The 25,379-nt window shown below is 36.2% G+C and overlaps 3 protein-coding genes across 10 annotated transcripts in view; 2 read left to right on the top strand and 1 right to left on the bottom strand.

Moving 5' to 3' along the window:
* The first annotated feature begins 1,024 nt into the window (after positions 1 to 1,024).
* proca (protein C (inactivator of coagulation factors Va and VIIIa), a) lies at positions 1,025 to 13,052 on the top strand. Of its 2 annotated transcripts, XM_022678638.2 has the most exons (10): positions 1,025 to 1,120; positions 1,326 to 1,376; positions 1,566 to 1,650; positions 4,601 to 4,758; positions 5,553 to 5,577; positions 5,672 to 5,782; positions 7,146 to 7,286; positions 7,674 to 7,795; positions 9,360 to 9,477; positions 9,992 to 13,052. In XM_022678638.2, exons 3-10 carry the CDS (start codon positions 1,575 to 1,577, stop codon positions 10,549 to 10,551), a joined length of 1,311 nt encoding a protein of 436 aa, XP_022534359.1. In that variant the 5' UTR covers positions 1,025 to 1,120; positions 1,326 to 1,376; positions 1,566 to 1,574; the 3' UTR covers positions 10,552 to 13,052. The 2 variants fall into 2 exon arrangements, with proteins under 2 accessions (XP_022534359.1, XP_022534360.1); XM_022678639.2 differs by lacking the exon at positions 5,672 to 5,782 and having other exon boundaries at positions 1,026 to 1,120.
* A 74-nt stretch (positions 13,053 to 13,126) lies between these two features.
* Positions 13,127 to 19,973, bottom strand: dusp28 (dual specificity phosphatase 28). 4 transcript variants are annotated; one of them, XM_022678641.2, is made up of 4 exons: positions 19,862 to 19,973; positions 17,254 to 17,602; positions 16,187 to 16,275; positions 13,127 to 14,996 (listed from the first exon to the last, which is right to left on the bottom strand). In XM_022678641.2, the coding sequence occupies exons 2-4, from the start codon at positions 17,596 to 17,598 to the stop codon at positions 14,915 to 14,917; spliced, it is 516 nt and encodes a 171-aa protein (XP_022534362.1). In that variant the 5' UTR covers positions 17,599 to 17,602; positions 19,862 to 19,973; the 3' UTR covers positions 13,127 to 14,914. The 4 variants fall into 4 exon arrangements, with proteins under 4 accessions (XP_022534362.1, XP_049334854.1, XP_007240728.1 ...); XM_049478897.1 differs by lacking the exon at positions 19,862 to 19,973 and adding an exon at positions 18,895 to 19,396; XM_007240666.4 differs by lacking the exon at positions 19,862 to 19,973 and adding an exon at positions 17,728 to 17,869.
* wdr33 (WD repeat domain 33) overlaps positions 19,501 to 25,379 on the top strand; it is a 46,065-nt gene continuing 40,186 nt past the window's right edge. For all 4 annotated transcript variants that reach the window (XM_049478868.1, XM_049478870.1, XM_022678640.2 and 1 more), the window contains exon 1: positions 19,501 to 19,669. The gene's annotated coding sequence lies outside the window, so the exon portion shown is untranslated. The remainder of the gene's footprint in view (positions 19,670 to 25,379) is intronic.

Genomic DNA, 25,379 nt, shown 5'->3' with positions numbered 1-25,379 from the left:
CTCTTCCTTTTCTTTCCTGAGGCAGCCCTGATGAGTGCCAGTTTCATCATTATTATTGACTGACCTTCAATTTTCCTTAAAACACTTTTTCTTTATTTAGTTGAGTAGTTGTTGCTTCTCATAATCTGTATTCGAACATTACTCAAATATTCACTATTCACTGTATACCTGTAAATCTACCTCTTCACTACTTTACTTTAACTGATGCTCTCAAACACTTTATTAAGAGACAAGAAATTCAAGTAATTAACTCTTGATGAGTTCAGCACAGCTGTTAACTGAAAGCCTGAATTCCAGGGGACTCTACCTCACAAAACTGACTGAGGAAATGACAAATATAAAACTAATTCTGGTTTGTTTAACACTTTTTTTGTTCACTAAACAATTCCATATACAGCTCTGGAAAAAAAAATAAGAGGCCACTTAAAAAAAAAGAATGAGTTTCTTTGATTTTTCCAAATTGAAAACCTCTGGAATATAATCAAGAGGAAGATGGATGATCACAAACCATAAAACCACCAAACTGAACTGCTTGAATTTCTGCACCAGGAGTAAAGCAGCATAAAGTTATCCAAAAGCAGTGTGTAAGACTGGTGGAGGAGAACATGATGCCATGATGCATGAAAACTGTGATTAAAAACCAACCAGGGATATTCCACCAAATATTGATTTCTGAACTCTTAAAACTTCATTAATATAAACTTCTTTTTTCTTTGCATTATTTGAGGTCTATCGTTTTTCCCATTTTCTGTAAATAAATGCTCTAAATGACAATATTTTTATTAGGAATTTGGGAGAAATGTTGTTTGTAGTTTATAGAATAAAACAACAATGTTCATTTTACTCAAACGTAAACCTATAAATAGCAAAATCAGAGAAACTGATTCAGAAACTGAAGTGATCTCTTCATTTTTCCAGAGCTGTATATTTTTTTTATAGTTTGAATTTAAGGAGGGTTAAAATAGTGAGTGATCTGGAGGCTCGGGTTGTTATTTTAAGCTGAGCGGAGGTTGAAGGGTAGGAACAGACTGTGGACTATCAGTAAACAGATATGAGTTAGTCATTAACTCAATTTAAACAGCACATTCACCATTCCTGCGCTTTCTTTATTTTACTGCATGTAAGTAATATGCTTTTTTTAAATTAAAACATCTGAATTTAATGTGTTTTAATGTTATTTTAGATTAAATCTGGATTTCTGTGGTGAATAATAGGCATAGAACCACAGTTATATATTAAACAGTGTTGAATAATTGGGAAAAACAGAGTTTACATTGGAGTTTAAGCGCATCTGAAATGCTTTAATGATGTTTGTTCTGTTATAGTTCCTCTCATTTGAGGAGAAATCAGACGGTATTGATCGGCTGTTCTGCCTGGTAAGATAAAAATTCTATTAAATCACCAGTTTCTGCATATTTTTTGAAGTTTTTTTTCCAGGTTTCTCCAGGAATTATGCATTTATATAGGATTATACAGTACATATATGTTATAATAGTGTATTAAATTGGCTAAATTAAGCGTATTATTCAGTATATGGGCCTTGTTGTTGTTGTTGGTCTGTGCAGTGTGTGATCATGGCGAGGAAACTCTTCCTCTGCTTCGTTTTGCTGATTTTCTTCTGGGCTGATCCAGCTCTCAGCTCTCGCCCAGGTAAGATCATAAGATTTATGAAATTTCACATCAAATTCAGTCCAAATTCCAGCCAAATCTGAGTGGATTAAGAATTTATAGGCGTCTAAAAAATCATTAGATGCATTCCTGTGTTTGGCTGATGAAGAAACAGAAAGTATTGATCAATTTGTTGGGAAATAGTTGTGAGAAATTTCTAAAATTCCCATGGCTTTGTGTTTTTGAGTACAGCAGAGGTACCAAAACTTAAATAAGTATATAAGTATTGTTTCCTAATATTTGTATCTTGTTTGCTATAATCTGTTTTTTTTCTCTCCCTCTCCGTTTTCTCTTGTGGTTTACAAATTGTTCAGTTATTATTATTATTATTATTATTATTATTATTATTATTATTATTATTATTATTATTATTATTATCTTTTTTCTATGTATTTTTTTTTCTTTTTCCCCTTTTCTCCACTATCCCCCACTTCTTATTTTTTATTTTATATATATATATATAATATATATATATATATATATTTTTTTTTTTTTGTTATTATTATTATTATTGATATTATTATTTTTTTTTCTATTATATATTTGTATAAACACTAATAAACAATAAAGTTAAATTGGTCCTCCAAAGAGGTGTGGTGGTGGCGGGCAAAAAATAAATAAATAAATAAATAAAAATAAGTATAAATAAAAATTAAGTTAAATACAAATAAAAGAAGAAATTAGGTTTCTAGTCTAAAAATTTAAAAGTAAAATTTATAGCATTGCTATACACTGCAAAAAACAAATTTTCGATTTTTAAGGCAATAAATCGTATTTTCTTTTCTGACAAGACTTTTTGTCTTGGAATAATTATCTTATTTAGTCTAAAATAAATAATTGTCATCTTATTTTACTGTAATTTGAACTCAAAAATAAGCAGAAAAAGTCATAAATCAAGTTATTCTAATTCTTGTTTCCGAATTTAAGGCAAAAAATATGTGATTTTTGCTTGATTTAAGTCTTGTTTTACTTATTTTTAGACTTTGTGATTACTTTTCTTAAAGAAATCTTACCAAGAAAAAATAGCTCACCCCATTGGCAGAGTTTTTTTGCTTAATATAAGCATATATGTCTAAATTAACATATATTTTGTGTAGTTTTCACCAATGGATGTTTTTGCAGTGTATATATTGTACTATATATTGTAACGATAGTATCTAAGCTCTTTGTATAAGTAAAGTAAGTAAAGTTTACTTTAAGTTTACTCAGTTATGGTTAAATGTAAAATTTGTGAATTGACATAAACCTACATACACATTTAATATGATTTATTAAACATATTATCATGAAAGTTAACATAAATATACATAGGTTAATGTAGGTTAATGTGAGTAGTAATGTAGAAAAGCTTATAGATAGATACTTTATTTATCCCGAAGGAAATTTAGGCATCCAGCAGCAACAACACAATACAATAAGAAACATACTCAGACAAATCAAAACACAGAAGAATAGAAAATATATAAGGCTATAAAAAACCTAACTATACAAGGTAAGGATCTATCTGTAAACAGAGCAGTGCAGTAGATGTTGCTAATGGTCATAAATAATTAAACAATTAACAGAGTAAAGTGCGATGACATTGATTATGAAAGTGACTGATGTGACATAGAAATATAATATAAGTATGAATACGTTACAAGACAGTTCTAAAAAGAGAATGTGAATATGTGAATACCCAATCATGAGTAAAGTGTACTTGAATGTAAGCGAGGTTGGGGAAGTGTTAATATAAATAATTAAGTTGTTGAATAATGTCCATGTGGTGTGCCTGGATTAAACTCAGTCAGCAGCAGCATCCCGTCCCCGATGGGAGGAGTTAAAGAGTCTGATGGCTCTGGGGATGAAGGATTTTCTGAGTCTGTCTGTTGTGCAGCTCTGTAACAGCAGTCTGCCGCTGAACACACTCCTCTGCTTCATGATGGTGGTGTGAAGTGGGTGACTATCATTGTTCATGATAGAAAGCAGTTTATCCAAAGTCCTCCTCTCAGCTATTGAAACGAGTATTATATGTTGGTATTATGTAGCCTTATGAATACTACCCTTACATAATATGGTATATTTTACATAATATTTATTTTCATAGTGTTTATATATGGAAGGAGTCTGCTCACAGGAATTAAATTTGGTGGGTTGGTTTGAGATTGTGAAACATGCGAATGATTTAAGTTTCACATTTATTAACAGTTTATTGCTGTACATAAAAGACTATGTATACACTAGTGCATCTCAAAGGATTTGAATATAATTGAAAAGTTACTTTATTTCAGTAATTCAGTTCAAAATGTGAAATTCATATATTATATAGATGTATTAAACACAGAGTGATCTATTATAAGTGTTTACTTATTTTATTGTTGATGATTATTTGGCTTACAGTTTGAATATTATATTATAAGACCAATTGGTACTTTTAGCAGTGTGGGCAGTGTGCCAAGTCCTGCTGGAAAATGAAATCTGCATCTCTATAAAAGTTGTCAGTAGCAGAGGGAAGCTGTAAGATATGAAGTGCTGTAAGATTCTGTGGGAAAACAAAACTGCACTGACTTTAGACTTGATAATAAAACACAGTGGATCAACACCAGCAGATGACAGACATGACTCTCCAAACCATCACTGATTGGTGGAAACTTCACACTAGACCTCGAGCAGTTTGGACTGTGTGTCTCTCCACTCTTCCTCCAGAATCTGATTTCTCCCTTGATTTACAAATGAAATGTAAAATTTTCTGATGATCAGTGATGGTTTGGAGAGAATGTCCATCATCTGCTGGTGTTGATCCACTGTGTTTTATTATCAAGTCTAAAGTCAGTGCAGTTCTGTTTTCCCACAAAATCTCACAGCACGATTCCTTATTTAGTGTTTCTTCATAGTCTGTTTCACTTCACTATTCATTATTATCTCTTTATTCATCCTGTCTTCTGTATATCAGTCTTCCACAGTGGACCCAGTGCTCACATGCTGCTGCGCTCCCGCAGAGCCAACAGCTTCCTGGAGGAGATCAAGCCTCCGTCTCTGGAGAGAGAGTGTATCGAGGAGCGCTGTGACTTCGAGGAAGCCAGAGAGATCTTCCAGACCAGAGAGAGCACGGTCCGTCTGTATCCTATACTAATAATCCTACAACCGTGCATTCAAACTGTATTTTAAAGAAGAATTCCACTAATATTTGCATGTTTCTACACAATTAAATGGTGAATTTTGTATAGTGTAAAATAGAGAGACAGAGAGGACCTGCAGAAGTGCTGCAGGAACTACCTTTTTCTACCAGGAGTGTCCTGCCGTTCCATTGCTCAACATATAGGACTTATGCAATATATAAGTAGCAGTTTTAAGTATTTACAGCATTTTTTTTTGTTACATACGTTTAGTCACGTTACAGTACTGATCATTTAAAGGTGCATCATAAAAAAATTGAATATCATTGAAAAGATGCTTTATTTTAGTAATTCAGTAAAACAAAATGTGAAACTCGTATATTATATAGATGTATTAAACACAGAGTGATCTATTTTAAGTGTTTATTTTAAACTTTCTTTTTTGATGATTATAAAGCTTACAGCCAATGAAAATCCAAAAAATCAGTGTCTCAAAAAACTAAAATATTATATAAGACCAATTGGTACTTTTGACAGTGTGGGCAGTGTGCCAAGTCCTGCTGGAAAATGAAATCCAGTGCAGTGTTTTCCTAGAAAATCTTACAGCACTTCATGCTTTCCTCTGCTACTGACAACTTTTATGAAGATGCAGATTTCATTTTCCAGCAGGATTTGGCACACGGTCTTATAAAATAAAGCAGCTTTTCAATGATATTCTATTTTTTTGAGATGCACCTGTAGATGTGCTGAGAAATATGAGGATCAGTAACAGCTTCTTTCCTCCTACAGTTGGAGTTCTGGACTCGCTACGTAGGTGAGTGTGATTTCCGCTTCAGTGTTTAAAGCTTTACTGTGGCTCCACCCACAAAGCGCTATACTATACAGACTAGTATTACTATCTGTATCAGATGGAAACCAGTGCAACCCTAACCCCTGCCAGAATGGGCTTTGTGTGGACCAGTACCAGTCCTACATTTGCAACTGTGACCATGGCTTTGAAGGGAAATACTGTCAAATACGTGAGCTCACATTACAGCCTCATCCTGTTTGTAGACACTGAAACAATAAAGTAAAGTATCTTTTTATTTTCATTTTAAAGCCCCTGGGAAGTATTTATAATGAATATCTTCCCAAAATCTAATAAAACACCACTGTTTTTCACCACCTCTGGACATAAAATGGGTGTGGATAAAAGTGGGTCAGGCTGACGTCAGCAGAACGCGCACATAGCTCCACCCCCTCTCTTCTAGTCTGAGCAACCTGACCAGCGAGCTTTCGTTAGAATATTATGACCTCCCTTATATCTGTTTTTTTTTACTTAAATGTGAAAACAAGAACCAGAATAACTTGACTGTTGGTTTTTCGTGCTTATTTTAAGTTTAAATTACTTCAGATTTAGATTATTTATTTGTCTGCGAGGGGCAATTCAAAGGGGATAGAGAGTTAAATAAGCAAAATAATCTCACACATATAAAGCTTGATAAGACAAAAAAAAAAGATTTTACATAATTTCACAGAGAAACCTACCAACTGGGATATATAGGGATTGGACAATGAAACTGAAACACCGGTCATTTTAGTGTGGGAGGTTTCATGGCTAAATTGGAGCAGCATGGTGGCCAATCTTCATTAATTGCACATTATTGCACCAGTAAGAGCAGAGTGTGAAGGTTCAATTAGCAGGGTAAGAGCACAGTTCTGCTCTAAATATTGCAATGCACACAACATTATGGGTGACATACCAGAGTTCAAAAGAGGACAAATTGTTGGTGCACGTCTTGCTGGAGCATCTGTGACCAAGACAGCAAGTCTTTGTGATGCATCAAGAGCCACGGTATCCAGGGTAATGTCAGCATACCACCAAGAAGGACCAACCACATCTAACAGGATTAACTGTGGAAGCTGTAAGAGGAAGCTGTCTGAAAGGGATGTTCGGGTGCTAACCCGGATTGTATCATAAAAAAACATAAAACCACGGCTGATCAAATCACGGCAGAATTCAATGTGCACCTCAACTCTCCTGTTTCCACCAGAACTGTCTGTCACCACAATAAATTATTGTGCTGTAAAACCAGGTGTTTCAGTTTCATTGTCCAACCCCTGTATATTTAAAGTGGAGGGAACTGTTTGATCTTAAAACACCCTGCGTGTATCCTTAGATTTAAAGATGTTTTAGACTAAAGTTTTCTCATGAAATAACTTTTTTTGTGAGGTATCTTTTATAGAAATATATAGAAGTATATCAGTGGATTTCCTCTGTAATCTATTTTCTACTGTTCTGACTGTAGTTTGCTAGTATTTTTGATAATGGTTGGTTGATATAAGTATTATAGTGATGGTAGAACTGCGTTCTGATGGTCTGATGTGCGGCCTGGCCCTCAGAAGCCTCAGCCTTTAACTGCTCTGTGAACAATGGCGACTGCGATCACGACTGCCAAGACAGGAAGGACAAAACCGGACGGATCTGCAGCTGCGTCCAAGGATACCAACTCCACGAAAACTCTAAAGAGTGCACGCCCAAGAGTGAGTATCAGTGCTTCCTGTTCTGCTATTAAACCAAAGCTTTAGGCCAAAATATTGTTGCTGCCCAGAGAAAAACACGATTTTTGGTTTGCTAGTTACAGAATTTGAACGAACAAACTGTCCCCTACACTGCTTCAAAAGTCCCTAATAAATGGACCAATAGAAACTCTCCAAAATCCACTTTTATTAACTATTTTACATTGAAAACTTTACATCAAAACTCAACAAGGTTTTATCTTTCTCCTGTAAAGTTGCTGTTTTGGAGATTTTTTGTTCAACTATTCACTATTCAGCTCAATTTGCAGAATTGATTAATTAATTAAGACTTGTACTGTGGATAATATGTGCCAGAAACTTTTTTATGATCTGTGGGTTTCTGATTTTCAGCTCAAGATTCATGTGGACAGATTTTGATCGCAAAGTCGTCTCAGAGTACCAAGCCCAAGCCTGTTCTACACCCATGGCTTTCTGGTGGTACAGTTGGAAAAAAGGGAGAAAGTCCCTGGCAGGTATTTATCACAAACTTAGACACCAGAGACTAAAGACTCCTAGGCCTTAGTCTTGACTTGGACTCATATCTCAGACACTCTAGACTCGCCCTGAACTCATGCTTTTAGAGACTTAAGACTCAAATTCTATAGACTCAAGACTTGACTGAGACTCGAAAACCCGAGACACAAATCTAAACCCTAGAGACTCAAGACTCTACTCAGACTCAATGACCTAGAAAGATCAGAGATTCAAGACTCATCATAGTATCAAATCCTTGAGGCTTAAGACTTGACTTGGGCTCATATCTCAGACACTCTACACTCGCCATGAACTCATGCTTTAGAGACTTGAGACTCAACTTTGACTTAAATCATAAAGATTTAAGACTTGACTGAGACTCACCAGAGACACAAATCTAAACCCCAGAGACTCAAGACTCTACTCAGACTCAATACTCCAGAAACTTAAGAGATTCAGGACTCATCATAGTATCAAATCCTAGAGGCTTAAGATATGACTTGGACTCATATCTCAGACACTCTAGACTCGCCCTGAACTCAACTCTGACTCAAATACCAGAGACTCAAGACTTGGCTGAGACTCGAACACTAGAGACTCAAGATTCTCTCAGATACACACCTTATGCACTCTAGACTTCCCTGGTACTTGTGCCTCAGAAACGTTTGACACTCAACTCGGACTCATACCCAAAAAACCATAGAGACTAAAGACTTAACTTGGACTTACCCTTCAGAAACTCAAGACTCAATACAAAGACTCAACTCACACTAGTTCCTAAAAGACTTCAGATGCGATTTGGACCCAAGACTTAACTCTGACACTGCCGCAGCGACTCAAATCTTGACTCAAACTTAATGCACAGAGTCTTGAGTTGCTGGGGTACAAGTCTTCCCTGGGTTCAATATATATATATATGCAAATGTGAATGCACCTAAGATGCATTTAAAACATTCAGTCACTCAAACCAGTTCAAGAGGTGGTCTCTTACTCCAGAAACTTCAGAGATTCAAGACTCATCATAGTATCAAATCTCAGATACTCTAGACTCGCCCTGAACTCATGCTTTAGAAATGCTTTAGAAACTCAACTTTGACATGAATGCCAGAGACTCAATACTTGGCTGAGACTCGGAACACCAGAGACTCAAGATTCTCTCAGATTCAAACCTTATGAACTCTAGACTTGACTGGTACTTGTGCATCAGAAACCGTAGAGAGTATAGACTCAACTTGGACTCACCCTTCAGAAACTTAAGACTCAACTCAGAGATTCACACTCGTTCCTCAGAGACTTCAGACTCAATTTGGACCCAAGACTCGACTCTGACACTGCCGCAGGACTTGTGTCTTGAGTCACAACTTCTAAAATATATTAATGTGTTGACCATAGTAGAAAATGTGTGAATGGGTCATGAATAAGAAAGCCACACCACCTACAGCATCACTGTATACATTATACGGCTTTAATACCTGTCAATATACTTGGAAATCTCACAGTAAACTGAAAATGGATGGAAAAGTTTTTAATGCATATTATGCATGATTTTTATGTGCTTTCTAGGCTCTTATTCTGAACGCCAAAGGAAAATTCCACTGCGGCGGCGTCTTGCTTGACGAAAGTTGGGTCCTAACTGCTGCCCACTGTCTAGAAACAAGCCTTCGCTTCAGTGTGCGACTAGGTTAGTCCTGATTTCTCATTACAATTCAATGCTCAAATGTCTGTAAGAGGAAATGCCACTACTTTATATAGTTTTTATTTTACGCGCAAATTTTTACTTAGTAGTTATTTTGCACTAAACATTTTTTTATTTATTTAGACTAAAAAAAGTTTACATTTTTGTATATATATGTTTTTTTTGTGTGTCCTGATCAAAATACTGAAAGGTATAGGCTGCTCTGAGTGTCAGGTTTTTAGTATCTACATGTATCCTAGAGGTGTGATTATTGATTATCAAGAGTTATAAGACTTGAAAGAGGAACTGAAAACAAAAACGAAGAATAAAAAACACACCAAAACAGCCTAGAGTTCAAAGTTCAAAGGGTTACAATGTAAGAAGTAGAAGTAAAACGTAATCTGAATAATAATTACTCCAGTAAAGTATAGATAACCAACATTTCTGTTTTTTTTTAAAAAAAGACCAAACTCTTGCTTTGGCTCTTCAGGTCCTGACTTTGTTTCTCCTTTTATTTTAGGTGACTACTTACGATTCACGAAAGAAGGAGATGAAGTGACCATCCCCGTGTCGAAGATCGTCTCCCACCCAAAGTACAATCCTCTAACTGTGGACAACGACATTGCCCTCCTTCGCTTGTCCACTCCGGTAAAATTCACCACGTACATCCTGCCGGCGTGCCTCCCGAGCCGCAGCCTGGCAGAGCGAGTGCTCCATCGCAACGGGACCGAAACGGTGGTGACCGGATGGGGCAAACCGAACGAGACGGCCACCCACTACAGCTCGGCTCTCAGCTACATCAAGGTCCCCATTGTGGATCGTGCAGAGTGTGCCCAACATATGGTCAACAACCTCACCCAGAACGTGCTGTGCGCTGGAATCATCGGGAAGATCAAGGACGCTTGCGAGGGTGATAGCGGAGGTCCCATGATGACCCTCTACCACAACACGTGGTTCCTCCTAGGCCTCGTGTCCTGGGGCGAGGGATGCGGCCGTACAGACAAACTGGGCATCTACACCAAGGTCTCCAATTATATGGAATGGATAGAGAGCGTCCGGAAGGAACCAACAGCCCATTGATTCATCGCCAGGATTTCAACAATTCTCTGCATTTACCTTATTCACACAGTGGGTGTCTTGCTTATTATGTCTCGAATTACTGGGTGGTAACAGGACAGTAAAAAGCTGGTAACAGCGTCTCAACTAACTATGATATTGGCCTGTGCTGTAGAAATATAACTATCTAGTAAAAACTTGAGACTGGCTCAAGACTTGATTAGAATCAAATCCCAGAGGCTCAAGACTCAACTTGGACCCACATCCCAAATACTCAAAAAAACATACCCAAGAAACCTTAGAGATTGAAAACTCCACATGGCATCAAATCCTAGAGACTTAAGACTTGACTTGGACATGCACCTCAGAGATTATAGACTCAAGATTGAGACTCAAATCACAAAAGTTGAGACTTGATTCAGACTCAAAAACAAGATTCAACTCAAGATTCAACTCAGGGACTCAAGATTCAACTAGCACTCAAAACATTATTGACTCTAGATTGTACTGGTACTTATTCCTCGGAAACTTGACATTGGCCTGGGCTGTAGGGATATAACTGCAGGGCTAAACTCACTAACCATCTGCTAAAAACTTGAGACTGGACTCAAGACTTGATTAGAATCAAATCCCAGAGGCTCAAGACTCGACTTGGACCAACGTCCCAGACACTCAAGCCTCAACACAGGCATACACCCCAGAAAACTTAGAGATTTGAGTTGATTTATGTTCAACCACTTGAGACTCTAATCAAATTCTAGAGACTCTAGACTCGACTTAGAGTTGCATCTCAGATACTCAAGTCTTGACACAAATTCACATCCCATAGACTCTACTCAGACTCAATACCCCAGAAACCTCTGAGATTCGAGAATCAACATAGACTTATGCAGAGTCTCAGTCACAAACTCATGCTTAAGAGACTCAAGTCCAAAATAAATTCTAGGGGATTTTTATTTGACTTAGACTTATACCCTAGAAACCTCAGAGATTCAATACTAAGCAAGAACTTGAACACAAGAAACTGTAGACTTAACATGGGGTCAAACATAGAATCAAATCCTGGACTCTTAAGACTTTACTTGGACTCGTACCTCAGACACATTCACACCCCAGAGTCTCTATTCTTGATGGGAACCCAAGAGAATCAACACTGATTGATATAGAGTGTCTATACCTGGCTTGTGCCTAAGAGACTTAACTCAGAATCAAATCCCAGATGCTTGTTATTCAACAACATACCCCAAAAACTAAGACCCCTACCCCTAACAAGACTAAGCATAGACTTGCACCACAGAGACTGTAAACTTGACTTAGACTGTACCAAAAGTCAAACCTCAGAGACTTGATACTTAACCCTGCCTTAAATCCCAGAGACTTAAGACACAAAATTAAACTTAAACTCCATATCTCAGAAACCTGGGAAGAGGTTTAAGAATAAATACAGACTCATGAAGAGTCTCTAGATTTTACTTAAAGTCATGCATGACAGACTAAACTCGGAATCAAATCCCAATTGCTTATACCCCAGAAACCTGGAGTCAAATATGGAGTAAAACCCACTCTAAGCACAGACTTGGACTCCAGAGACTGTAGACCTAACATGGAGTCAAACCAAGAAACCTCAGAGATTCGAGACTCAACACAAAATCAAATTCTAGAGGCTTGAGACTTGGATTTGGACTTTTACCTCAGACACCCAAAACTTCACACGTTTGAAACTCTAGACTGGTTTAAAATCAAATTACAGAGACTCAAGACTGTACTGAGACTCAATTTCCCAGAAACCTCAGAGGTTTGAGACTCACCATAGAATCCAAACCTACAGGCTTAAGACTTGACTAGGACTTGCACCTCAGAGACTTTAAACTCAACCGGCACTCATGCTATAGAGACTTGAGACTTAAATCATAAAATTTGAGACTTGGAACACCAGAGACTCAAGACTGAACCTTAGTACCTTATGGACTCTAGACTTGACTGGGACTTGTGCCTCAGAAACTTTAGACTCAACTTAGACTCAAACCCAAGAGACCTTAAAGACTCAACTTGGACTCACCCTTCAGAAACGCATGACTCAACTCAGACTCGTGCCTCAGAGATTTCAGACTCGATTTGGACCCAAGACTCAACTCTGACATTGCTGCAGAGACTCAATCTGCAGAGATTTGTATCTTAAGTCCCTGGGGTCCAAGTCTTCCTTGGGTTTAGACCTCTGGGGCTTGGACTAGGCACCTCATTAACTCAAGATTCAACTAAGACTCACATAAAAGCAACTTATGAACTCTGTCTAGGACATGCCAATTGGTCTGAAGCTTTGAGGCAGTAAAGAAAAACTACTAATGTGTGTTGACAGTAGTACAAAAATATGTGAACTTTCCTAAAGCTTCTGAATTTATACCCTGTGACATAATAAGCAAAGTGGTCTCTGTGTGAATAGGATAAATGGATCTGAACAATTTCATAAACTCAATTAAATCTGAAGTGTCTGTTTTCTTCATTAAAGCTCACACACTTTAAAATCAGACATATATACAGCTAATTATTGGATCTTAACTCGTTGTTTAGCTAGAGCATCATGCACTTAATAAATTGCCATTTCAAACTATGAGAAAATTAAGAGAATACCCCAAAATCATTCTGTTGATCAATGATCAAAAAATAAAATGAAACATTAAATGATTGTGTAATAAACATTCTGCTTTTATTAATCCAGATAGTCCAATAATAAAGTTACACAGTGATAATATTAGGCCACAGTACATTCATATTTTGAGTCTCGGTTACAAACGACAGACTTTGTGAGGTGAAAGTATGTTTTTCTCACTCTGAAATAGGATTTTTGAAGCTCCTATAGACAGTCCTATTCTATTGGCAATACTTCTCTACTACACTTGATTAGACAAACTGTGTGTGTGCATTTGCACATCTGTGTCAGCAATGTGTATGGCTTAAAGAATGGGTGACCTACAAACATTTGGACAGAACATTTAGTGCAAAGTAAAATGCGGAGGAAAGACACTTTGAAATAATTCAGTTTTCAAAGTGAATTTATAGACACAGTGTGAACAGGAGCCCTTTCAGTACAACACGCCATTTTAAAACATGTAGAGTTATTATTATTCAGCAATATTATTACATCATGAATTATTATACAGGTAGTTAATATACTTAGGTTATTAATTACACTTGCATTCAGTTTTAAAGTTATCAATAAATTGACAAAACTGTATCAGAAATGCGACGGAAGGATGGCTTTTCTTTCCACAAAAAAAAGAAACAACAATAAAATTCATAACATGTAAAAAACAATCATAATACTGTATAATACTCTTCTCTTAAATTTACAGAAATGTGTGACGTGAATCAAAACATTATTTTAAGCATTTTTAACATTTTTTTAATGATTTATCAATGACACCAGATGCAATTGATCATCTAAAACATCATGTTCACAGCACTGATTTTATGCTTATGATTTATGCTGAGTGATTTCAAGGACGCAGCTGATGTATCCTTCGCAGCCCATTGTACTACCCAAAGTCAGTGCAGTGTTTTCCTGGAAAATATTACAGCACTTCATGCTTCCCTCTGCTACTGACAACTTTTACGGAGATGCAGATTTCATTTTCCAGCAGGACTTGGCACACTGCCCACAGTAGTGCCAAAAAGTACCAATTGGTCTTATATAATATTCTAATTTTCTGAGATACTGATTTTTGGGTTTTCATTGGCGTGAAAACCCATCTATATAATATATGAGTTTCACATTTTCAACTGAATTACTGAAATAAAGTAACTTTTTAATGACATCATTTTTTTTGAGATGCACTACTATATATACAGCCGTGGAAAAAATGAGAGTTATATAATATAATTAATATAATCAAGAGGAAGATGGATGATCACAAGCCATCAAACCAAACTGAACTGCTTGAATTTTTGCAACAGGAGTAAAGCAGCATAAAGTTATCCAAAAGCAGTGTGTAAGACTGGTGGAGGAGAACATGATGCCAAGATGCATGGGATTAAAAACCAGGGTTATTCCACCAAATATTGATTTCTGAACTCTTAAAGCTTTATGAATATGAACTTGTTTTCTTTGCATTATTTGAGGTCTGAAAGCTCTGCAATTTTTTTTTGTTATTTCAGCCATTTCTCATTTTCTGTAAATAAATGCTCTAAATGAGAATATTTTATTTGGAATTTAGGAGAAATGTTGTCTGTAGTTTATAGAATAAAACAACAATGTTCATTTTACTCAAACATAAACCTATAAATAGCAAAATCAGAGAAACTGATTCAGAAACTGAAGTGCTCTCTTATTTTTTTTAAGGCTGATAGAAGTGTATGGGCGTGTATTTACAAATTGTTTTCGCCATATATTTTACGATGTATGTCTTCTTTGAGAAAATATCCGCTGTATCGAAAACTGGAAGAACTGCAGGCATTTGTTTGTCTGTTGTGTTCTGAAAAGTGCAAACAAAAATCAGTGATAAATGAAATAAAACCCATTAATAAAAAATAACCCATTACTCTAAAACAAAAATACATACCATATACAGTAAATATACAACAAAACCTACAGATTCAGTTCTGAAGTTCTGAAACCTGAGAGCCATGATTTGAGGCATTGTTTAAGTTTAAGTTCAAATAATAAATACAATAAAGGGAACTTTTCTTAAGGTGGAATCCTGAGGATAATAGGCTGAAATGCATAGTCTTACTTTAAAGGACACAATCTACATACATAATACAGTCATTGTAGAATCATTGACAAAAAAATAAAGCACCTAGATTGCTGCAATATATTAGACAGATATACAAATGATTACAGGCGTGGTTTAATTAGACACTGGGTTTTGCCACGAGAGGGCGTAAGAGGGATTCCCTCCCCCACTCCTCTATAGAAAGTCTAATTTTAGGTAGTGTACCTCTTGGTGAAAGACCTTTGACTGCATTATTTGTTGTCAATGAGTGTATATTTATTATTCTACATATTATGGCTTATTAGTATCTTAATTACGGAAATGCATATTAAAGAACTACTAAAAACCTACTATGTTTAGTAGTACAGTAGTGTAGTATAGACCTTTTGTATATAGTGGAAGATAAAGAATTCTTAAAGAGGCACTAAACCCTAAACCGTAGTTTTTTCATTATTAGCTAAAATGTGTTAATCTGAAGTTGTGAAACATGCCAGTCCTGTTTAAAATTCTTATAAACACCTTTAAAACCTTTAAATCTTTCAAAAACGTCTTAATAAATCGATGCATCCATTTCTATCCCTGCAATGCCCTCACAGGTTTAACTGTGATATAGACGTGGATTCGATTTTGTGTACTTTGGTTCACTCAGCCAATCAGCTCTCTCCCTTCTGCCACGCCCCTAAACCCATACATCACCCAGTGCCCCTCCCCCCCTCCCAGACTACCCCTCCCCCCCTCCCAGACTACCCCTCCCCCCCTCCCAGACTACCCCTCCCCCCCTCCCAGACTACCCCTCCCATTTTTTTTGCATTTTTCACATTTGAGCTGAAGGTGGAGTTTAATTAACCTTTAAGAGATATTGAATTAGAATTCTAATTTAATTCAAACACTTTTTTAAGGACTTTGTGCGAAGTTAAGCTGAGGAGACGTTAGACTTGTTGCTTGCTGACCTCCTGATCTTCAGCTCCTGCTCATATAGCTCCAGCTGAGCCCAAAAGCCAGGGTTAGGCTCCACCACTGACCGGGCACTTTTCACCATCTATAGAAAATACATGAAATTTTATCAGTTTATTACATTTAAATGCTGTAAAAAAAATATCAGAAATTTTGAACAACAGTATTTTTACCAGGGATAAAGTCTTGACAGGGGCTGTCACAGTGGGCACTAGAAGCATCAATGCAGATAAAGACATAATGCTAACCCTAACAAAACCGCATTTGGGCCCATTTTAGCAATTTATAGCGCACCAGTCAATTGCAGGTGGTGCAGCTGAATGTAGGGCGTGTCGGTGTGTCTTCGGTATCCTGAAGGCACAAAAAATACACCTTGTGCAGCTCACAACAGAATGCAAAAGGCATCAACTAACTTAATTAATCATGGGTATGTTTCGGAAGTATTGTGATAAACCAATCAGTGTGCCAATTGCCATTCCTTTTAAGAGTCAGGTGAGCTCTGACTTTGGCGCGTTCGTATCTTCACAGCACAGTGCTTTTGCGCATCTCTCAAATAATGCAAAGAAAACAAAAAAGTTCATATTCATAAAGTTTTAAGAGTTTAGAAATCAATATTTGGTGGAATAACCCTGGTTTTTAATCACAGTTTTTAATCATGCATCTTGGCATCATGTTATCCTCCACCAGTCTTACACACTGCTTCTAGATAACTTTGGATATGACACTCCTGGTGCAACAATTCAAGCAGTTCAGTTTGGTTTGATGGTTTGTGATCATCCATCTTCCTCTTGATTATATTCCAGAGGTTTTTAATTTGGTAAAATCAAAGAAACTTATATTTAAGTGGTCTCTTAATTTTTTCCAAAGCTGTATATGGACTCTGATGATTGACTATTGACTGTTGTCAGGGTTTTAATCAGTCAGCGGCGCACCTGTGTTTTCCAACACGACAGAAATTTACTTGAACACACCACACCCATCAGTGTAGATTTATTCCAAAACTCCGATGCTATTTTCAATAGCATGGGCTATCGACGGGGTATAAGATAGCAAAGAGGCCTACCTCGAAGGCCTCTGTTAAGGAGAGGCCCTGGTGCTTCATGAGGTAGGCAACGCAGACCGTGGCTGACCTGCTGCGGCCGTTCTTGCAGTAGACCACCGTCCGGCCTCCCCGAGCCTTTTCGCTGTGGATGGCGTCGGTGCAGCGGTCGAAGTACCTGGAGAGGTCCTCGTGAGGGTCGTCGAAGACCGGAACCCGGAAGGTGGCGACCCTGGTGGATGGGAAGGGCTGCTGCTTGGAGACGTTGATGCAGAGCGTCACCTCCTCCTGCTGGATGAGCTCGTCACTGCAGGCTGAGCGCGCATTGCTGATCAGCAGGCCTTCTGTAACCTTACACAGCTGAAGCATTGGGCTGTGTGTGTGTGTGAGTGTGTGTGGATGAGAAGAAAGAAAGAGAAAGAGAGAAAGAGAGAGAGAATTTACTGGTTATCTAACTCACCCATTACTCACTCACACACACACTCACACACTCACTACCCTCAGTGCAGGCTCAGTAATAACACTGGTTCTAATGAGAAGAGCTGGCAGGACCGCAGCAATGCAGAGGTCAGTCTGATTCCACACAGTGCTGCTATATTTACAGCAGGAGCCGCAGGCTTCCTCCAGGTCCTAATGCCTCCCCATCAATCCCATATACATTATATACAGTACAATATACAGTACAGGCCAAAAGTTTGGACACACCTTTTCTTTTTTTAATAAGTTTTCTTTATTTTCATGACTTTTTACATTGTATATTCTCACTGAAGCATCAAATCTATGAATAAACAGGTGGAGTTTTATGTACTTAACATATATATATATATATTAGTTTCTTCAAAATAGACACCCTTTGCTCTGATTACTGCTTTTCACACTTAGCATCATTCTCTTAATGAACTTCAAGAGGTGGTCACCTGAAAGGTTTTCGAAGGAGGTGTTTATTAGCACTTGTTGCCCCTTTACCTTCTTCACTCTGTGCTCCAGCTCACCCCAAACCATCTTGATTGGGTTCGGGTCCGGTGACTGTGGAGGTTCAGCTCATTTTTTGTTAAGTACATAAAACTCCACATGTGTTCATTCATAGTTTTGATGCCTTAAGTGAGAATCTACAAGGTAAATAGTCATGAAATTAAAGAAAACGCATTGAATGAGGTGTGTCCAAACTTTTGGCCTGTACTGCACAGTGGTTGCAGTGGAGAACTCTTGCTCTTCCTTTCCTGGGGCGGCCCAGATGAATGTCGGTTTCATCATCAATTTTTTTATGGTTTAGACTGACCTTCATTACTTAAACAAATTTTCTTCTACCGTATACTTAATTGAGTAGTTCTTGCTTCTCATAATCTCAAATAGAACTATTCACTGTATACCTGTAACTCTACCTCTTCACTACTTTACAACTGACACAAAAGTGTCTCAAATCAGATTTTTTGCTCAATGTGGCTTAGATCTGATTTTTTCATGGCTGTGTGAACGTGCCAAATCCAATTTTTTTTAAATCAGATCTAAGCCAACTCTGTATGTGGTCCTAAATATGATACATATCTGATCCATGGGCATGCGACAAATCGGAATTCATGCGTCTTTTTGCTTTTATGCATTAGCATTAGCGCTACATGCTTCTCTCTCGTACCCACACATCTCAGCAAAAGCAAACCACCTGACCTTTTTTTCACCTCTTCGACCTGAGCATGAACTTCAGAGCAGCTGTTTCCTGTTTCTCCACTCCAGCAAAAGATGCTCCACATATGATCCATTTCCCTTTATAACGCTACGAGTCTCTCGTCTCTCTAATAGGAGGTTTTTTTTTTTTACGTTGTTGGTGAAGAAGGAGATGTTTATACACTGTGTATCAATGTGCAGCATGTGAGGCGTTTCAGGAACAGATTCGTTCACATTACACACAGATACAGATCACTTACATTTACAGTGAATGTGAACCCTCAAAATAGACGAATCTGATCTGAGCAAAAAAATCTGATTTGAGCAATGTGGCTTGTAATGTGAACGAAAACCAAGTGACTCAAACTTGATTTGAAAAAATCGGATTTGAGTCACTTCAGCCTGGTAATGTGAATGTAGCCTAAGTGAAAAAGTGCAGCTGCAAAGACCATCCGAAAACATAACAATGATGAAACTGGCACTTATCAGGAGCGCCCCAGCAAAGGAAAATACGTTACCTTAGAAATTGGTCTGCTTTAACGTAACCGACGTGAGTGTTGCCAACGTGATGGCGTCACCGCGTCAGCGTGCGTAAGCAGCGGGAGAGGCGGAGCGTTGACTAAGATGGAGGCGGCGGGCCGAGTTGAGCTACAGCGCGAGGAGCTGCTGATATGTTACTGTATCTCCTAATAAACAGCGCACAGCGTGTCCGCGGGGAGAAGAGCCGCGCGCTTAGACCTAGCTAATACACACCCAGTCAGCACGGATAATTACCGGGGTGAGTTCCACCAGAATTAACGGGTAAAGCGGATAAACGGCTACGGGGACGCGGTGCTTCTGCCCGGCCGCCATTACTGTTATACCCCACCGCTGCCGCCGCTGCGCTCACAGAGCCCGGCCCGGTGGAGCTGCGCAGACCGCGGGAACAGATTCAGCGGCTTTAGCGCTGATTTATAAAAATACTATCCACCGAATAAACCTGTTACTGTGCTGTAGAATCCGCGGTAATGTACAGTTTTATAGTTTTATGCTTCTTTCTGGCTTCGAGGAGCGATTTAAACAGGCTAACTGCGTATGCTAAGCTAACCACAATTGTTTTCAAGTGGCCGCAGTGCTACGCTAACTAGCTAGTTAGCTATCTAAGCTAAGCTAATAGGCTAAAGCTAACTAACCTAGCAACCAACCGTCGTCTATATATTTATATTTGAATTTACTGCAATAGCAATAATACCAGTTCTGTGCTAATAAGAGGTTTATATGAGGTTTATATAATATAGAAGTTTATAGGAGCTGTATCGGGTTCAGTATTAAAGCTACAGGATTAGGAAACACTGCCCTGATATCAGGCCCACATGTTTATTAGAGGTTGGAGTAAATAAAACATTGTTTTTATTGGATAAATGTTGAGTTCACACCATAGAAAGAAAATAAGGAAGGAAATTAAACACAAACAAAGCAGACATTTACAGGAGTTGGGTAAATAAGGTAATATAAACTAGCTACTGGGGTAGGTTTGTATACTTAATTTCCTCTAGGTTATATAGTTTACCTGCTGAAGGTAATATAATTTACCTTAGTTACTATTGATTGTTTAAACAACTACCGTAATATACCTTATTTATTGTAGATTCAAACTACTGAAGTAATATACTTTTATTTACTGTAATATCAGTTCAGTTTTATTAAGAGGTTTATAGGAGGTTAATAATATTAATATAGTTAGGTAAGGACCTGAATCAGGTGCAGTATCAAAGCTACAGGATTAGGAAACGCTGCTCTGATATCAGGCCCACATGTTTATTAGAGGTTGGAGTAAATATTTTTTTTTATTGGAAAAATGTTGAATTCTCACTGAAGGAAGACAACAAGGAAGGAAATAAAAAACAAACATCAAAAATCAAAGCAGGCGTTAATCATGATTTGGTTAAATAAGGTAATATAAAGTAGCTACTGGTGTAGGTTTATATACTTAATTTCCTCTAGGTTATATAACATTAGTTGAACTACTGAAGGTAAAATACCTTATTTACTATTGGTGGTATAAACTACTGAAATAATATACCTACTGTAAACAAGGTTTAATACTTAAGTAGTTTGTTACCTCTAGTAAAGAAAGTATATTATTTCTGTAGTTTGTTAGAACCACTAAAGTATAAAAGTAGCTGTAAAGATGTTAAGACTTGAGGTGAAAGTTTCTGTTGATTTGACAAAAAAATACCTATATTCCCTATATTTATTGGTTTAAAAAAAATCATCTATATATTTTTTTAAGCAGGAATTTTAAGGATTTGGATTTGAAAGTTAATAAAAATTAATTACTGGGTTAGTATACTTAATTTCCTATAGGTTATATAGTTAAAGGTCTTGGGTAATGTGCCTTATTTACCTTTGATAGTATAGGCTACTAAAGCAATGTACCTTATTTATTGTAGGTAGCAAACTACTAAAGTAATATACCTTCATTATAGTAGGTAATATAAACTACCTAGCATCAACTAGCTAATTACTTCAGTAGTTTATTTTATATATATATATATATATATATATGTATATATATATATATATATATATATATATATATATATATATATATATATATATATGTATATGTGTATATATATATATATATATATATATATTAGTGTATAATTGATTTAAAAATTGGCCTCATTTTATTTCCTCTATTTGACAGCCTCTTCTTTAAAATATAGTATATATTCCCTTAATTTTGTTTAAAAATCTGTTGTAATTTTTTTCAAATACATGTATCAATTTAAAAATCTGTTCTGAATTGAATGCATTTTCCTGATTTAAGAAATCTTTTCCATCTGTGTAATTCTTTTTTAAATATTTTTTTCTAATTCTAAATCTAAATAATCCATTTGTTTACCAATGCATTTCCTGGATTTAATAAATTTAATAAGTAATGAAATAATTTAATTTATTTTCATCGAAATAGTTAATGATAAGTTTATGATTAATTACATATGCTTATATTCATCTACAGTCAGTGACTGGTCTTAGTTTCTCGTTGTTTTTATGACCTAGCGATTCCCTCAGGCAACAAACCAAATTTCTGGTCATTATACCATGCTGTACCTTATTTGTTATGTATGAACTTATTTCTTTTTTAATAAGATGTATGCATGCATTTAGGCATGTTTACGTCCAGTACAATGAGATGTACAAGTGGGTCATAAATAAAAAATATTTATATGTGCAAAAATATGTAAAGAAGCATAGTTTATATTCTTTTTGTAAACTTATGTAAACTGAGTCTTTTTATCCATTGCTTTGGGTAACTTTGTGCAAGTAGAACTAATCTCCTAATATCCTAATTTTCTTATTTCCTAATCTCTGGTCAAAATACAGCTCTATATTTAATATATCACTGGGACTGCCAATCCTTCAAAAATAGAATTCATACCCCAGAGGGTTAAGTAAACAGAATCTTAATATTTAATAAGATCTTTTTTAAAGTTGTTAATATGTCTTTACTTTTTATTTGTTACTTTTTGCCAATTAAATATCATTTTAGCAGTAGTGCAAACACTAAAACATGAAATCCTGAAGCATACCATAATTCTATATATATTCTATACATTCTAAATAGTAGGATCTGGGTGACGCAAGGAAGCTGTGTATATATATAAAAGCTGTTTAGTGATAAATGGCACTTTTAATAAAGAAGGAATTATGTGCATTTTCATACTATAGTGAATAAAGGTTGTTTTCGCTTTTTTCTCTTTTAGAATTTCACCTTTTTAAGCATTTGCAAAAAAGAAAATATATAAAGAAGTATAATTCTCTGAAGTTTTTTCTGGTTATGTATATAAAAAAATCTTTCCTTTTATTTATTGGTAAATACTGATGCTTTGAAGTATTTATTGATACTGTGTATAATGTTATTTTTGCATTTTTGTTTTCCTTATCTCTGGTAAAAAAAAAATTGACTTGTCACATGTCAAAGTTTCAGCCCTGGTTCAGACATTAATTTTATTAAAAAAGAAATAATGTTAATATTTTACTGACATGCTCTCTGAATGATTGCTGAGTGTATATACAGTGACTACACGTTTGCTGGTCGTTTGCTGGGGTCTAAACATCTAGTAGTTTTCAGAAATAATGAGCTGTTTTTAATTCATGTTTATATTAGTGCAATGCTCTTCATTGTGACTCAATATATAAACTCGTCACAGCTGTTGTTTCCTGTTCTGTGAGCTGCACTTCAGTGCAAAATGACTTTTGAAACATGATTTGATGCAAGTATTAGTTTCAACACAGTGATTTCTAATCTGATCAGTAATTAAAGTTAAATAAAGCATATCATATAGCAGATGAACACAGTGATATTTGAGAAGTGAAGGAAAGTTTATAGGATTTACATAAAGTGTGCAATAATTCTTTAAACTAAATTAGGCGGGTGCATAAATTTTGGCACACTTGTCGTTTTATTCATTTAAATACCTTTAGCACTAATTATTATTGCAACACAGAATTCGTTTGATAAGCTCATTGACCCTTGACCTACATACACAGGCGAATCCAACTATGAGAAAGGGTTAAGGTGCCCAACTGCAAGTTTTTACTCCTCTTTTCTCAGTTTCTAGAAATAGTATTTTCATAGCAATCTGTTAAAGTGTATAGGAGAGATCAGTTGTGGATTCCCTTCAAAAAATGCAGCTACCTCAAATTATTGATCAACACATGGTCAGAGTATGTACTTTTGCATTGAAGACACGTTTGAGTAGTCTAGAATATCCTAAAAATGACTATTATGTGGGATATAAAAGATTTGTAGCTGGTGTTCAAAAGTTTAAAAAATGTTCTGGGCTGGAATGGGTTACAGCGTGAATCTTGTAAATAAAAAATAGTTTTGTATTTAGTACACTAGTTTTAATTTTAAGGAGTTTTGCACTCAGTACAGGGCAAATGAAAAAATTGGTTAAAAATCTGTTATGTTACACTTTGACCAAATTCTTTAAAAAGCTGTTGGCAGAATTCTCTTTGGCCACTTATCTTGCCATAATTGGTTCAGTTAATGTCCCCACCTTTAAACCCTTAATAGGCCTTTTTTTTTTTTTAATTGTGCATCCCTAAGAACCAAACATTACATACAGCCCTGAAATATCTGATCTGATTTAATGCTCTCTGTAGTCACTTAAGCCAATGTGATTTTTTTCCCCCCAGTAATTTAAACACAGTTACCGAGAAGTCTGTTTATACCTGACTTTAATGTGTTTTGTGTCCAGATAGTATGTCGGTCTATTTTGACAAGAAAAAGTCAAATTTTACTTTCCATTGTGAAAATGTCTTCAGATTGATTAGAGATCTAATTGTAAATAATTAATGCATAATGGGGGTGTTTAATAGTGTTTGTAAACTGCTAAAAGACGCTTGCCTAGCCACAGATGCCCAGCAAATATCAAGCATGTTTAATATCTAGACCCGTTGATGACAGAGTACAGTGCAGAGCCATAGCTAAAGCTGTTTATGGAGAGTCTGCTAACTTTTTCATCTGTTATATAAAAAAACTACAGTTTGTAGCTACTTATCTGGGTTGTTACTTTACTTTTAGAAAGGAAATTAATGTGCCTCCACAAGTAAAAATCGAATTGTGTAATTCGACTCCCTTTGTCTCTGCTTGACTCAAACCTCTAGTAGTCAAGTCAAGTAGTTTTATTGTCAATACTGCATATGTACAGGACATACAGAGAATTGAAATTACGTTACTCTCCTTCCCAAATTTTACAGCAAGTACAGATAATAGATATAATAAAGGAGAATGGGAGACACTATGTGTACAATACAGCAGGGACACAAATAGACATACATGAGACAGAAACAAGGTGCAGTAGTGGTGGGGGAGAAATATATATATATATATATAAATATAAATAAAAAGAAATAAGATATATAATATAAAAGAGTGGGAGACACTATATGTACAAAACAACAAGACACAATAAACATACGTAAGACAATAGTGCAATATTGATGGTGATTGAGATGGAATGACAGTATAAATAGTAAATAACAGTAGTGCAAATATGTTATATAGCTTAAGGCTGGTAAAGTGAATGAGTGCGTAAAGTACTTAGAGTTCACAGTTTTTGGGGAATTAAAGTGCGTATTACAGTGCAAGTATAGCAGTAGTGCAGGTATTGGGTGTGTAGTGCAAGTCCGTTTGGAAGGGACCAGTACTTTGTGTATTGTAGTGCAGTAGGGATCTCCTGCCAGACGGAGGGCTTTTAGTGTGAAGTAGTGTGAAGCAGGCATAAGCTGAGGTTTATTAGGTAGTCCTTCTTATACAAACAAGAAACAAAAAGAAAAAAGTGTTTAAGTAGCATCATAAATTTAACGACTGCATGCTTTTCAGAAAAGAGCTTGTTTTTAAGTATTTTAAACGCAATTTTTAAAAAAAAAATTCAAAACAGTGCATTAAGGCTTGTATTTAGTGCACCAGGGCATTAAAAAAGCACTGACTA

Source organism: Astyanax mexicanus, chromosome 4 (genome assembly GCF_023375975.1).
Source record: "Astyanax mexicanus isolate ESR-SI-001 chromosome 4, AstMex3_surface, whole genome shotgun sequence".
Lineage (NCBI taxonomy): Eukaryota > Metazoa > Chordata > Actinopteri > Characiformes > Acestrorhamphidae > Astyanax > Astyanax mexicanus.
The sequence above is the reverse complement of the archived record's forward strand: the minus strand, read 5'-3'. Positions and strand labels throughout refer to the sequence as shown.